Below are 16,562 nucleotides of genomic sequence, written 5' to 3' on the forward strand. Positions count from 1 at the left end.
TTCAGTATTATCTAATGTAAGCATTCATTTTATAATACAAATTTATAGTAGGGCCCACTTAGCTTATTGTGAACACTTCTGTTCTAGTAGAAATACTTACCAATTTTTCCAAGCTAAAATATTGTTTCTCTCTGGGATGTATATAACATTTTAATTTTTAAATGAGACCACAAAAACTAAGCTTGTCAAAATCACTGAGCACACCCACTTCCTATTTAAGTCAAGAACACCCACTTCCTATTTAATCTATTCTAGATTGCGGATAGAAGAAATTGAAACTTCACTCAGAGAAGAAGAGTTCGTCCTAGCTTTAGGTTGCATCGTGTCATACTGCTAACGCATTAAGAAATAAAAACAATATAACAAAAACTAAGTAATTAACAAGATCGGCTACAATATGAATATCAACGATAATATTGACTTATTGAGAGGATTTTATCATTGCCGAAGAGACTTTTATCATTGCTCTTTCAAGTGTATCCAAAACATATACTCCTTCCTATTCACACTAAGTGACTTTTTGGCTTTTGACACACCCCTTAAGAAAATATTAACTCCTAGAAATTTAAATAAGTATCTTGACTAAATTATTCTTAAATAAAATTTACATATTATTAGCTTGACACATTGGGATATGTATATATAAGGGCAAATTTGAAAAACTAAAGCTAATTCATTCTTGATTATATAAAAAGAACACTTATTTAAAATCTGTAACGACCCGGCCGATCGTTTTAAAAATTAACGCCCCGATCCCCTATTAACTGTTTTCCCCGTGTTTGTTTCTACTATTGTGAGTTGCCGGGAGGATTTATTTGGAGTTTCGGAGAGTTTTGGGACACTTAGTCCCTAAATGAGAGTTTAAGCTTTAGAATTTGGAGTGTAGTCGGAGCAGTATGAAGACGGCCTCGGAATGGAATTCCGTTGGTTCTGTTAGCTCCGTTAAGTGATTTCGGGCTTAGGGGCGTGTTCAGATGGTGTTTTGGAGGTCCGTAGCTTATTTAGGCTTGAAATGCCGAAAGTTGAATTTTTTAAGTTTCCGGTTCGATAGTGAGATTTTTATCTAAGGGTTGGAATGGAATTCCAAAAGTTGGAGTAGCTCTGCAGTGTTGAATGTGACGTGTGTGCAAAATTTTAGGTCATTCGGACGAGGTTTGATAGACTTTTTGATCGAAAGCGTAATTTGAGAGTTTTTGGAGTTCTTAGGCTTGAATCCATGGTTAATTCGATGTTTCGATGTTGTTGTAGGTATTTTGAGGATTGGTATAAGTTTGGATAGTGGTATATGACTTCTTTGTGATTTTTATTGAGGTCCTGGGGGGCCTCGGGATGATTTCGGATGGTTAACGGGAAGTTTGGAGTTGGGAATTTGCAGTTGAAACTGCTGAGTTTGCTATCATAACCGCACCTGCGGCTTGGGGACCGTAGGTGTGAGCCAGTAGAAGCGAGATCACTGCCACAGATGTAGCCAAAGGTAAAGACAGCTGAAACCGCAGAAGCAGGAAGTATGTCGCACCTGCGGGACCGCAGATGCGAATTCTGGGTCGCAGGTGCGGAGAAGGGGACTTAAGTGAAAACCGCAGAAGTGGTCGCGAATTTGGGTTATTTTTCATAAATTTTCAACGGGAAGAAGCTTTGGGGAGCATTTTCAAGGGAGATTTTCAGAGGAATTCATTGAGGTAAGGTCTTTGGTCCTTAAGCTCGTTATTGTGGTGATTTTTATCATTATAAGCATGAATTTTGAAGAAACATCAGTGGTAAATTGAGGGTTAGGGCTTGGTTAATTGAAGAGCTTTGAGTGGTAATTTGAGGGACCATTTGAGGTCCGATTTTAGTACTTTTGGTATGACTGAACTCGTGAGAGTGTGAGGATTCCGAATTTGAAAAATTTACCCGATTCCAAGATGTGGGCCCTGGGGGAATTTTGGTCATTTTCAAATTTGAGGATTTTACAAATTTGAGGAATTAGACCTCGATTTGGGGTCGGATTCCGAAACTTATTGCACATTTGGGCTTGTGGGTGAATGGGTATTCAGGTTTTGGTCCGAACATCGAGTTTTGACCAAGTGAGTCTGGGGTCGATTTTTGGGTTTTTGGGAAAAATATTGGAAAAGCTATAATTAAGCATTGGGTACGAGTTCTTTAGCATTTATTGATGTTAATAAGTTAATATTGGCTAGATACAATTGAATTGGAAGTGGAATCAAAAGGGAAAGCGATAGTTGAGGATTCATTCGTGGCCGTGGAATCAAGGTGTCACGACCCTTGTGCACCAACCGTGAACATGTCATGACGGCTCCTAGTCTCCGTGACCAGGTAAGCCTAACACTTGCGGAAACATAATAATTGCGGAGAAATAGAATACCATATTTAATTATCTAAAAAAGGAAATTGTACTGAATGCCGCTCGGCATATACGACTTAATATCTCAAGACTAAAACAAATCCCAAAACCCGGAAACTCACGGGAAAACACAGGCTACAGAAATGTATAGTGAGGCTCCAAACTCAAGAATATCTAACAAACGGAAGGAAAGAGAACTAAGTACTAAAGATAGAATAAAGAGGGAGACTCGTCGGTCTGCAGACGCAACAGATCTACCTCAAAATCTCCAAAGTCCTCCTGTCTCACTGATAGTGCGCCTGAGTAGAGGTACCTGGATCTGCAAATGAAAAAAAAACATGCGCAGAAGAGGCGTGAGTACACCACAGCGGTACTCAGTAAGTGCCAAGCCTAACCTCGGTTGGGTAGTGACGAGGAAGGTCAGGGCCCTACTGAGGTTAAATAAAATATAAAGATGGCAGGATAAGATAAGCAGTGCAATTGAGAACCTACAGTAAGAATCTATGCAGGATAATAAGAGTACAATAACGGAAACAATGATGAAAGCAAACCATAAGGAAAGTAACCGGGGATCTCTAAGTATCCCGAGGATCTCTTAGTATCCTCGACATGTACTAGGGATCTCTTGGTATCCCGAGGATCTCTCGGTATCCTCAATATAAGCCAGGGATCTCTTGGTATCCCGAGGATCTCTTGGTATCCTCAATATGTGCTAGGGATCTCTTGGTATCCCGAGGATCTCTCGGTATCCTCAATATATGTGCCGGGGATCTCCTGGGAATCTAACCCGTAGTCCCAAAGTAAATGTGCAGGGGGAATCTCCCAGGAATCTCACCCGTAGTCCCAATTTAAAACACAGAGCAGCAACACAAGAATATTAAATTAAACGCTAATTTCGTACCAAGTAAACATTTACTTCTAGCCTAACATGCTTCACGTAATGCAATTCAGGCAATTTAAGCAAATAGGCAATTAAGTCAACTAAACATGCCTTTCTAGACTAGCAACATGCTAAATTCACAAGTAGAATAAAACAAGAAAAGAACTCAATTGAAATACTTAAGGAAAAATCGGATTTTCAATAATTAGCTCAAGTGCGCGCTCGTCATCTCACGTACAGGGCATTTCAATTATCAAATATAGCACATCCTAAGGGGAAAGGTCCCCCACACAAGGTTAGACAAGCCACTTACCTCGAATGCTCCAAACTCAACTCACGCTTCTAGAATAGCTTTACCCCTCGAATTCACCACCCAACCGCTCGAATCTAGTCACAAATTGCTTGAATGCATTAATAATTACTATTGGAACTAACCCCAATGCATAAAAATAGTTTTTACAAGGTTTTTCCCAAAAGGGTCAAAAATACCCCCAGACCCACGTGGTCGAAACTCGAGGTTCGGACCAAAACCCGGTTACCCATTCTCCCACGAATCCAAATATATGTTTTGTTTTGAAATCGGACCCCAAATTGAGGTCCAACTTCTCAATTTATAGAAAACTTAGGTTTTACCCAAAACACCCAATTTCCCCATGAAAATCTTTGATGTGAAGTTGAAATCATGTTAAAAGATGTTAAAAAGTGAAGAAATTAAGTTAGAAATCACTTACCAATGGTTTTGGAGAAGAAAAGTTGTTTGGAAAATCGCCTCTTAGGTTTTGGGTTTTTGAAAAGTGGAAAAAAATGACTGAAGTCCCGAATATATATACTTTTGCTGGGGGATGGCGCGGACTCCGCAGAAATGCACCGCGGTCGCGCCGAGGGAGGGAATAAGTGGGCTTTCTCTGAACCCACCCAGCGCGGACCGCACTGATTTGGTGTGCGGCCGCGCTGGTCGACCCTCTGAACTCCACCACGCGGACCGCACTGAAAAGCCCCGCGGCTTACTCTGAACTCCAAACCAAACATTCATATGATCTTGAAAACACCTTGTGGACTTACTCGTGCGATCAAATCGCCAAAAAATGACATCATATACATAGGATCAAGCCTCGAAATACATGATTTTCTTTCAACTTCCATAAAACTCAAATTCCTCATTTTAAGTCCGAAACACGTCATATGGCGTCCGGTTTTAGCCAAACTTTACAGATAGTGCTTAAAACATATTTAAGACTCGTACCGGGCATCAGAACCAAAATACGAGCCTGATACCATAGTTTTCTGATCAATTTTCTTCTTCCTTTTCCTTAATTAATTTCTTTTTTTTCAAGATTTAACACAATAAATTGAAATTGCCACGTCAACAAAAATGTCATATACTACTATCATAGTTTGGAATAGCATCTAAAATGGCAAGAAATTTGAAACTGCTATTTACTTCAATATCCAGAAGTCCAAATAGAACAGATAAAATGCCTAAAAAGCAAAATTTCATGCACTTTAGTTCATCCTCCTGATAAGTTCATTAATGTAGTTCTCGCGGTTGCCGGCATCACCACCTTCAACATAGTGATTCCTCTTCTTCTTGAGTCCACCCAAAGGTGCTTTCAGCTGGAATGGCCACAGGAAGTTGTTGGCCTCCTTAAAGTAGGGTCCTACAGTCATGATCTCATGGAGAAGGTCTTCTACACAGATAATTCCATGCTTGCCCAATGCCTGATCAATGATAGAATTGTCGGTTAAAGCAATTCTCTGCTTGTCAAGTTTCCCGTAACCTCTCTTGTAGATCAATTCCCTTACAATTTTTAGGTTTGGATAACCGTAGGTAACATAAGGTTCAATCCTATGCAGCATGTTCACCGTGGCTTTGTTAACTTTCAAAAAGACCCCGTTAAAGATCTGTCGCAGCCTTAGGTACTGCAATATTTTTTTGGTCTGTGGGGCCATAGCGTTAATCCCTTGTATCTTAATGATAAACAACAACTTTGCCTCAGCGTCCACATAGAAACCACCCTTCAATCTAGCCTCACGTTTCAAACGAATTAACTCCTTCTCCTGCTCCTCATACTCCTTTGAATACTGTTTTGCCCTGTTGTAGATTAGTTTCCGGTTCTTAGCATTCTTCTTCTTTGCAGCTTCAAGTTCTTGCTTCTTTGCAAGATCCCATTCCTCACTCCTCTTCTGCTTCTTCAAGACTGACTCTGGGACTGGAGTTTCACCAATCACTTGGAATTGTGGAGGTGAATGGAATGAGGGGTTGTTGGTCGGGGGCGAGAGGGACCTTAATTAATTTCAGAAAACAATTTCACACAAAAATTCATTTCTCGGGTTTGGGACCTCGGAATTTGATTCCGGGAACACTCCCAAGTCCCATATTTTTCTACGGATCCTCCGGAACCGTCGAATCACAGGTCCGGGTCCGTTTACCCAAAATATTGACCGAAGTCAATATTATGCATATTAATATCAAAATTCATCAAATTATTCACATAATTCACATATTTCAACATAAAATCGTTCCAGCTACACGCCCGGACTGCGCACGCAAATCAAGGCAACTAACAACGAGGTTTTCAAGGCCTCGGGGGCACGGAACAAGGAAGAATTACGGTGATGACCCTTTGGGTCGTTACATTCTCCACCTCTAAAACAACCGTTCGTCCTCGAACGGGCAAAATAAAGAAGTACCTGAGTCGGTAAATAAATGAGGATAACGGCTTCGCATATCAGACTCAGACTCCCAGGTCGATGCCTCAGGAGGCTAACCTCTCCACTGAAGGAAAACTTTTCGACCTCAACTGTCGAACCTGCTGGTCTATAATAGCCACTGGCTCCTCCTCATATGACAGATCCTTGTCCAATTGGATAGTGTTGAAATCCAACACGTGCGATGGATCGCCGTGATACTTCCGGAGTATAGATACATGAAACACGGGATGAACAGTTGACAAGCTAGGTGGCAAGGCAAGTCTATAAGCCACCTCTCCCATATGATCAAGAATCTCAAATGGACCGATGAACCTAGGGCTGAGCTTGCCCTTCTTCCCAAATCTCATCACGACCTTCATAGGCGATACACGGAGCAATACCCGCTCACCAACCATGAAAGCAACATATCTGACCTTCCGGTCTGCATAACTCTTCTGTCTGGACTGAGCTGTACGAAGTCTATCCTGAATAATCCGGACTTTATCCAAGGCCTCCTGAACCAAATCAGTACCCAATAATCAAGCCTCTCCCGGCTCAAACCATCCAACTGGAGATCTACACCATCTCCCATATAAAGCCTCATACGGTGCCATCTGAATACTGGACTGATAGCTGTTGTTGTAAGCAAACTCTGCTAAAGGCAAAAACTGGTCCCACGAGCCTCCAAAATCAATAACACAGGCTCGAAGCATATCTTCAAGAATCTAAATAGTCCTCTCGAACTGACCGTCCATCTGGGGATGAAATGTTTTGCTCAACTGCACCTGGGTGCCTAACTCTCGCTGAACTGCTCTCCAGAAATGCGAGGTAAACTGCGGACCCCGGTCCGAAATGATATATATGGGCACCCCATGAAGGCGGACGATCTCCTTGATGTAAATCTCAGCTAATATCTCGGATGAATAGGTGGCTACAACGGGAATAAAATGCACTGACTTGGTCAGCCTATCAACAATAACCCAAACCGCGTCAAACTTCTTCTGAGTCAACGGAAGTCCAGTAACGAAGTCCATAGTGATTCGCTCCCACTTCCACTCGGGAAGCTCAATCCTATGAAATGACCCACCAGGTCTCTGATGATCATACTTAACCTGCTGACAATTCAAACACCGTGCCACATATGCCACAATATCTTTCTTCATTCTATGCCACCAATAATGTTGCCGCAAATCCTGATACATCTTCGCGGCGCCCGGATGAATAGAGTACCGGGAGCTATGGGCCTCCTCTAAAATCAATTCCCGAAGCCCATACACGTTAGGCACACAAACTCGACCCTGCAATCTCAGTACACCATCATCTCCCAAGGTTACTTTCTTGGCACCTCCACACTGTACCGTGTCTCTCAAGTCACACAAATAGGGATCATCGAACTGCCGATCACGGATATGCTCCAATAACGAAGAACGAGCGACCGTGCAAGCTAATACTCGACTAGGTTCAGAAATGTCCAACCTCACAAACTGATTTGCCAAAGCCTGAACGTCCAAAGCAAGCGATCTCTCACCGACCAGAATATAAGCAAGACTGCCCATACTGGCTGACTTCCTACTCAAGGCATCGGCCACCACATTGGCCTTTCCCGGGTGATATAAGATAGTGATGTCATAATCTTTCAACAATTCCAACCACCTCCTCTGCCTCAAATTCAACTCCTTTTGCTTGAACAAATACTGAAGACTCTTATGATCCGTGAACACCTCACACGTCACACCATATAAGTAATGGCACCAAATCTTTAGGGCGTGAACAATGGCGGCTAACTCAAGGTCGTGAACAGGGTAGTTCTTCTCATGTATCTTCAACTGTCTGGATGCGTAGGCAATCACCCTACCATCCTACATCAACACCGCTCCGAGGCCAACCCTCGAGGCATCGCAATAGACTGTATAAGGCCCCGAACCTGTAGGCAGTATCAAAATTGGGGCTATGGTCAAGGCTGTCTTGAGCTTCTAAAAGCTCGCCTCACACTCCCCCGTCCACTGAAATGGAGCACCCTTCTGGGTCAACCTGGTCATAGGGGCTGCAATTGATGAAAACCCATCCACAAAACGACGGTGGTAGCCAGACAAACCGAGGAAACTGCGGATCTCGGTAGCTGAGGATGGTCTGGGCCAACTCTGCACGGCCTCTACCTTCTTCGGATCCACCTGAATACCTTCACTCGAAATCACGTGGCCTAAGAATGCCACTGAATCCAACTAAAACTCACATTTCGAGAACTTAGCATATAACTTCTTCTCTCTCATAGTCTGAAGCACAGTTCCCATGTGTTGCTCATGATCTTCCCGACTCCGGGAATACACCAGAATATCATCAATAAAGACAATGATGAACGAGTCAAGATATGGCCGGAACAAACTGTGCATCACATGCATAAAGGCTGCTGGGGCATTGGTCAGCCCAAATGACATAACAAGGAACTCGTAATGGCCATACCGAGTCTTGAAAGTGGTCTTCGGGATATCTGGTTCTCGTCTTCAACTGATGGTAACCTGAGCACAAATCAATCTTAGAAAACACTTGTGCGCCGTAAAGCTGGTCAAACAGATCCTCGATACGAGGCAAAGGATAACGGTTCTTGACTGTAACTTTGTTCAACTGGCGATAATCAATACACATACGTATAGAACCATCATTTTTCTTTACAAACAAGACAGGAGCACCCCAAGGCGATACACTGGGCCGAATAAAACCCTTATCAAGCAATTCTTGCAACTGATCCTTCAACTCCTTCAACTCAAGAGGAGCCATACGATATGGGGGAATAGAAATGGGCTGAGTGCCCGGAAACAGATCAATGCCAAATTCAATATCTCTATCAGGCGGCATGCCTGGAAGATCAGCTGGAAACACATCGGGAAAATCCCGTACTACAGGAACTGAATCAACTGAAGGAGTATCAATACTGACGTCTCTCACATAAGCTAAATACGCGGCACACCCCTTTCCAACTATACGCTAAGCTTTAAGAAAAGAGATAACTCTACTGGGAGTATGATCTAAAGTACCACTCCACTCAACACGCGGAATACCTGGCATAGCCAGCGTCACGGTCTTGGCGTGACAATCAAGAATAGCATAATGGGGCGACAACCAGTCCATGCCCAGAATAATATCAAAATCAACCATGTTGAGTAACAATAGATCTTCTCTGGTCTCAAAACCACGAATAGTGACCAAACACGACCGATAAATGCGGTCCACAACAATAGAATCTCCCACAGGAGTAGATACATAAACAGGAGAACTCAGCGAATCTCGGGCTACACCTAAATGCGGAGCGAAATAAGAAGACACATAAGAATAAGTGGAGCCTGGATCGAATAGAATCAATGCATCTCTGTAACAAACCAGTATAATACTTGTGATGACGGAATCAGAGGCAACAGCCTCGGTACGAGCAGGAATAGCATAATATCTGGCTTGGCCTCCCCCTCTAGGGCGACCTATACCTCCCCGACCTCCACCTCTAGCTGGCTGAGTAGGTGGGGTAGCAACTGTAGCTGTAACCATAGCCTGAGAACCCTGTGGGGCACGCTGTGGCTGAGAAATGTATGGAGGTGCACCCCTCCCAAGTCTAGGGTAATCCCTCACCACGTGGCGTGTGTCATTACACTCGAAACAAGCTCTGGGAGGATGTGGTGGCTGTGACTGGCTAGGTCTAGGTCTGCTAGACTAGCGTCTGAAAGCACCCCGCGTAGGAGGCGCGCTAGAAACCGGAGGTGCATAATACGGCTCCTGAGATCTGGGAGGAGTTGGAGCATTGCTGGATGCTGGAAGAGCTGAATGAACGGGAAGACTCATATAGCCCCTACCATGACGACCTGCAGCTGGGGTATGGGCACCAGAATAATGGCCCGACTCACGAGACCTTTTGGCCTCCCTCTCCTATCTCTCCCTAGCATGCATACCCTCAATCCTCCTAGCAATGCTCACCACCTGCTGATAAGAAATGTCCATCTCCAACTCACAAGCCATGCTAGATCTGATGGGAGGAATAAGCCCTTCAATGAACCAGCGAACCCTCTCGCGGACAGTAGCAACCAAGGATGGTGCATGCCTAGCCAATCTGGTGTAACGGATATCATACTCTGAAATAGTCATAGCACCCTGGCGTAAATTCTCAAACTCTGCATTCCATGCATCCCTGAGGCTCTGAGAGACGGACTCTATCAAAAACATGTCTGAGAACTGGGTCCAAGTCAGTGAAGCAGCCTCGTCTGGACTGTCTAACTCATAGGTCTGCCACCACTCATACGCGGCTCCCCGAAGTTGGAAAGCAGTGAAGGAAACCCCGCTCGATCTGGTAATACCCATAGTGCGAAGAATACGGTGGCAATCCTCCAGAAATCCCAAGGCATCATTGTGAGCACGTGATTTTTGCTTCACGAAAAAAACTACTCCAAAAGAAATCGAAAATTAAAACAAATTTTCTTGGTGTACAATTTTTAGAATTTGCGTGGTATTTTTGGATAATTATTTGTGTTTTTATCTGTGAATGTTTATCCTGTTTTAATTAATTAAAATACAAAAACAAAAATATGTTGCATGCATATTTAGGATTTGATTGTGCATTTAGGAACTAATCGAACCATAATTTGGTTTTAAAAGAAGAAAATCACAAAAATATGCATTTAGTCTATTTTATGTCATTTAAAGTGTGTCATCGTGTGATTTTATTTTAATTAAATGTTTTAACTTGTGTGCTAATTGTTGTTAAGAGTTAATTAATATTTTGTAGTTTAATTTTGGTATTACAATTTATTTTTAGAATTTTTGTTAATTATTAATTAAAAGAAGAAAATGAAAAGAGTTGAAAATATAAGGCAAATCGGATTTGGGCCAAAATTTTAGACCAAAAACCAGGCCAAAACATTCAAAAGACCCGGTCCATTTCAGCAAGTCCCTCAGAAGACTCGAACGACGTCGTTTCTGAGTCTCAAATCTGGGTCGTTGATTTGTTTCAATCAAACGGTCCAGTTCAGCCCCTGCATAATTAAACGACGTCGTTTTAGGTGATCAGATCTGAGCCGTTCATCTATCTCAATCCAACGGCCTCAAGGCCTCCTCTATACCCGACCCATTTTCACCCAAGGTCGGCCCAATTTCGTATAGAGACCAAAATGCGTCGTGCCATTAAATGAAACGATCCAGGCCGTCGATCGTGCTTGATCGAACGACCAGGATCAAACAACCACGCTCTTATATAAACTCAACCTCCTACCCCAGCCCCCCTAACCAAACACCCCCTCTCGTCTTCCTGTTCATCGTCTCAACTCAGAGACTGAACTAAACACCCCTCACCGAAACCCTAGCTGCCATGACACCCCACCGCCTAAAACCCGACGGCAACAACGCAACCGGTCACCAAATCAACATCATAAGACCATTAGACCACCCTCGCTCCAAATATGTTAACCATCTGGCTCGAATCTTCCTGAAACTCCTCGAATCTTCATTCGAGCCAAACATGAACCTACCCCAATCCACTCCAAATTCACACCAGGCAACCCCCAGACCTCCCTCATACCATAAATGACTTTGGTTCCGCTCAAATCTGCCTAGAAATGTTCGAACCCTAAATCGAAAACCAGGAACCCTAGAAATTCCAAATCATGGAATCCGTCCAAATTAAGTGAGGATTTGGGGTCTAATCGACCTTAATCGAAGTGTTCTTAGTTGAGAACACTTCGACTAAGGTCTGTTCGACCTCAAAGTGTCCGAGTCTGAGCTCGAGCCTGGGTCCATATAGTTCTGATGTTCTGAGGTATTTTTCTTTTTCCCTTGTTCTGTGTTCATGTTTTTTTTATCTCTGTATCTGTTTAGTTTAGTTTTGTTGATTTTTCCATTATTTATCAATTCATCTTCTCATCTCCAGTGACCTTTTTATTTGGTCGATTTTTCTGTTTGTTGATTAATTGTACCTGTTATAAACTACACATTCGATTTGATTAATGTCGTCGAATAACCAGTTTCATAAGTCCCCTGTTTTGTCCAAAGCCATGAATCACCCTGTTTGTATGTTTGATTCTGTTTGTATTTACCAATTGTGTGTATAATCGATTAATAAGTTGCGTCGATTAATTAGTTTCCTGTTAGTCCCTGTTTCTGTCAATACCACTGAAATTACTTGAATGGCCTGATTGTCTATTTCTGAGTAATTGCTGTCAACTGTTGTAGGCAATCGTTTAATCAGTTATCATCGATTAAGTCACGTTTTATCAGTAGTTTCGTAAAATGATTTAAGGTCGAATGTTGTGTGTGCTTGATCTGTGGACATTTAGTTTCAGGGCATTGTCAATAGGCTGACAATGAACCTGCATTCATGTTACCTATATTCATGTTCATTTTGGTTCAATTTTCAGTTTCAGTGTTAATGGTTCTGCTGAGTTCTGTGTGGTGTTAATATGATTTAAATTTAGTTCATTTGTGTCAATTGGAATTCAACCTTAATCATTCAGTTTGTTAGGAGAATTGGTTATAACTGTTAATCAAATTAGTTTTAGTTAATTGCTAGTTGAGCAGATTTTAGAATCAAAAGTTTTAATATATTTGAATAGTTGTATTAGGGGGCAGTAATATTAAGGGGTTTCAGGGGTGATTTGGGAATAAAACAGTTAGAATAATATGTTAATGTTAGTGTTTTGTTAGTGGGATGTTAGTGTCTTTAAATTAATATGGTAATGGGGAACTAAAGGGAATAGGGGCTGAAAATAAGGAAAAATTTTCCTTAGTGGGATTTTAAGTTGAAAATTCAGATTTTTGTGGAAAAGAGGGATCGGGCAGTAAGTTTGAAAGGAAGGCAGACTTGTATAAGAGGGGGATGAGTTCTGTAGAAAAAGAGGGGAATTTTGGAGAGTTTAAGAGTGAATGAAAGCTGAACTTTGAAGAAAGGAAAAACATTCATAGTTCAAGTTAAAAACCTGCTGGATTTTATCATCAGAATTCAGTAATTTTAAAGTTGAAATAGGCTGACTTTCAAACTAAAATAATTGTTTGGCATTGTTGGTTTTCAAGTAGTATTTCCTGAAGTGTGCTATTGGACATCTGTTACTATTTCATTGCTACTTCTGGGTTTTGCTCCATTGGTTCTCGGGACTGCTGGTTGACGGATTTTGTTCCGTTGGTTTTAAGTTGTTTGTTGGTTATTGTTGTTGTTGTCTGCTACTGATCTACTAATCCTCACCTTTTTCTTCTGTTCTATTATCAGGTACACTATTTTGAATCACCTCGATGTTTGATTATTGAAGTTGAAATAAAATGGACAGAAGATTTCTGTATTTAACTATAGAATAATTGTATTGTAGTTAGATATTAGTTATGTGTTTCATATTGTATGAAAGGTAGAGGCATGTAGTATTAAGACTATTTTTGTAAGATCACTGATTAGCAGCTAGATAGGGCATAACGTTAGATTACAGACCTAAGATCCTTGAAATGACGTGAATATTAGTCAATACAGTATGCATGTTTAATTCGAGCAGAATTGTTAGATTGTTGAACTATTGGACGTATTTCTGTAGGAATTGCATAGTTATCAGTTTCAGTTTTGCTAATTCATATATTTAAAATAATGTAGCTTCGGAATCACTAACAACTCGAATTGGTAATTAGTTAATGTGGTTAATCAATTTAATTAGTTGGTAAAATCTAGCTTTGAACTCGTGAATATTGGAATAGAAGTAACTTGAAGTTTGTGAATTTATTTTTTGAATCTTGTTAGTAACAAAGATCCGTAAGTGTTAGGCAAATATAATTGGTTAGTAATTTCGTATAATCCATAGGCTTGATATATTTGAAGTGCGATTCAATGTAGTAATGCTAAGAACACTAATCCAACAGGTTATTTAAGTTAATGATCAAGCTTAAGCAAACTTTCGTAATCATTAGTAATTAAGTTTGGCTTAGTTTCAAGTAGTTGAAAACAATTAGTTCCAACAGTTCATTTCATCTAACAGTGTGGGTTTAAATTAGTTATAGGATAATTAGTTTCTTTTGAATATATATTGTTTGTCAATTCCGTATTTATTTATAATTTCAATTTCAATAGTATTGGCTTATATAATAAGGCATGAAATAATCTCCTTTTACGCAAGTTTGATTGCAATTTTCCGGTTATGTTTGCTTTAATCCGATAAATAAGTGATGGCCTTTTCAAGCATGTAATTAACTAGGATTTTTCTATTTTATTTTAGAGACAAACTTAAATAGGAATGTCCTTTTAAAAATAAAAGTGGCGTGCCTCGCCAAAATAAAATGTACAAGCGGCGAGGCACTCTATTTTTTAATAACTATCTAGCTTTCGGGAGAGGCCGTTTAGTGAATATCCACAGTTTTCACCGAGTTAATAACATGATAGTCTCTTTAGGCGCATATTTAATAAAATTACTTTCCTAAATTCGGGTGCGCATTTATGTGACCCAAATCAAATCTCAACGACGTTAAAATATGTTAAAAACTACGGGTGCATTTATGTGACGTGGTTCGAGACGTGCGTTAACGACGTTGTAATTCTCTTTTAAAATAATAATAATAAAAGCGGCTAAAAGTTAAAATTTGCACAAAGGTTCAAAATGTATTAAAATCAGATAAATAAGTCGAATATGACAGTTGAGCGACCGTGCTAGAACCACGGAACCCGGGAATGCCTAATACCTTCTCCCGGGTTAACAAAATTCCTTACTCGGGTTCTGGTTCGCGGACTGTTAAACAGAGTCAATTGTTTCCTCGATTCGGGATTTAAACCGGTGACTTAGGACACCATAAATCTCCCAAGTGGCGACTCTGAATTTTAAATAAAATAATCCCGTTTCGATTGTCACTTAAATTGGAAAAACTCTCTTATACACCCTTTCCAAGAGGTGTAGGTGAAAAAGGAGGTGTGACAGCTCTGGCGACTCCGCTGGGGACTATAGGACCCAGAATCTCTGGTTCAGGGTTCAAAATTCGAGCTTAGATAAATTGTTATATTTGGCTTTATCTGATTTTGTTACCTGTTTGGGCCTAATGTGCTAAATGATGCTTTTACCGCTTTGATATTATCTGAACTGTATATAAACTGTGCCGAAACCCTTCTCTTCTTGCCTCCGGGGATGAGCTTGCTGGTCGAGACTCCCTATTCTATTAGTGTCATACCTTGAAATAAGAAAGAGGCCGGACAAGTTACAAAGCCAAACGATCCCGCGGGTCCCCAGTACGTAGCCCCTCCTCGACTCGAGTTGTCCGCTCGGGTACACAGTCTAGAACAAATACCCAGGTTACGAACCTAGAATAACTCAGCTTCATGCCAGATCCCTAGTAGGAACGTTTGTTTGCATCATGTGCATTTGACTTTGGAGGCTCAACACAGGGGTTGGGTCTGTCTAGGACAGGTGTACCAAAATGACAAAAGACCATCCTGATGCATCCGACTTGCTACCTGTGCATTTGTTTGCTTCGAACTTGCATGCTGACCGGCTTTTGAATACTTTGAGGAGAGAGGTAGAAGTAGTTAATCGCCTGTTTAGAGTTATAAAAATCAAAAAAAAAAAATCGATGTCCAAATAGCGTCTAAACTCTGTCGAATTTTTAAAAAAAATGAAAAAAGGGGTTTTGTTTATGAGAATGGTTTTTCATTGAAAAAAGTCTTGTTTTCAAAAGAAGTTTGTTTTATTCGCCAGAACTACGCCCGGTCTGATTTATGCGGGGACATGATACGTAGGCAATCCACATAAGATTTGACCATCACTAAAAAGAAAAAAAAAGAAAAGAAAAGGCATTGTGAATAAAATAAAGGAAAAAAGGACATAAAAAGAAAGAGTAAGCCGGGATGACGCATGCAATCGAAGCAAAAACATGTTAGAAATGGTTAAACTGCCTAGGAACATTGCATTCCCCAATGTGAAATTGCAATATGTGTTAAACTCTAATGCTAACAAGTTTGTTGTTTATATCAAAGAAAGAGATTTCAAAACAGTTAGCTCGTTAGAACGTTCTGGCAGATTACCATTACCATACAAGATCTAAAGGGCCAATTCCGGAAAGTATGTCTGGTTCAGACAAAAGTGTTGAGGAGGAAAAGACAGAGATACAAATGATGAAGGAGGAAGTAGACAGGTTGAGACAAGAGATAGCTGGGATGCACCTAGCCTGGGCTAAGGGACAAACATCACCAATACTTCCGCCTACTCCTACCCTTTCACCAGCTCGGACTCCGGAACACCCTTCCACTGGTCCATCAACGAGCTTCCCCATTGCCCAATACTATCAAGGGGAAACATCCTATAATCCCCAAGCTTCACCACCCAAACAAAACCCTCCTCCACCAGTTGTTCCTATTTTCGTGGCACCTCCACCCGCCACATTGCAAAAATCATCCGATGAACCAGTGTTTCAGGTTCACGACAACCAATACTATCCTCCTAAACTCACCTTCAAAGCACCCGAGCCATACACTTACACCCCTCACCTTTAGCTCCCGACAGAAACTGAGAGACCAGCTAAGAATCCGGAGTAGGACGAAGTGCTCCGTAAAGTGAAAAGCCTGGAGCAATCCTTTAGGAATATGCATGGATTGGGCAGCCAAGTCAGTGTGTCCTATAAAGATCTGTGTCCCTTCCCCAATGTTTAATTGTCGGCAGGTTT

The 16,562-nt window shown here is 41.2% G+C and overlaps 1 protein-coding gene across 1 annotated transcript; it reads right to left on the bottom strand.

Moving 5' to 3' along the window:
• Positions 1-4,573: 4,573 nt before the first annotated feature.
• On the bottom strand, positions 4,574-10,256 carry LOC104233106 (large ribosomal subunit protein uL30w-like). The gene is made up of 3 exons (XM_070161129.1): positions 9,876-10,256; positions 6,873-7,027; positions 4,574-5,508 (listed from the first exon to the last, which is right to left on the bottom strand). The coding sequence occupies exons 1-3, from the start codon at positions 10,254-10,256 to the stop codon at positions 4,728-4,730; spliced, it is 1,317 nt and encodes a 438-aa protein (XP_070017230.1). The 3' UTR covers positions 4,574-4,727.
• Positions 10,257-16,562: the final 6,306 nt, after the last annotated feature.

Source organism: Nicotiana sylvestris, chromosome 11, assembly GCF_000393655.2.
Source record: "Nicotiana sylvestris chromosome 11, ASM39365v2, whole genome shotgun sequence".
Taxonomy (NCBI): Eukaryota; Viridiplantae; Streptophyta; class Magnoliopsida; order Solanales; family Solanaceae; genus Nicotiana; species Nicotiana sylvestris.

Coding starts and splice junctions, on each gene's coding strand:
- LOC104233106 (XM_070161129.1), bottom strand. CDS start 10,256: ATGGGTATTACCAGATCGAGCGGGGTTTCCTTCACTGCTTTCCAACTT. Junction 7,028..9,875: donor ACATTTCTTATCAGCAGGTG/GTGAGCATTGCT, acceptor AATTGTCAGCAG/GTTAAGTATGATCATCAGAG. Junction 5,509..6,872: donor ATTGTTGATAGGCTGACCAA/GTCAGTGCATTT, acceptor AAATTAATTAAG/GTCCCTCTCGCCCCCGACCA.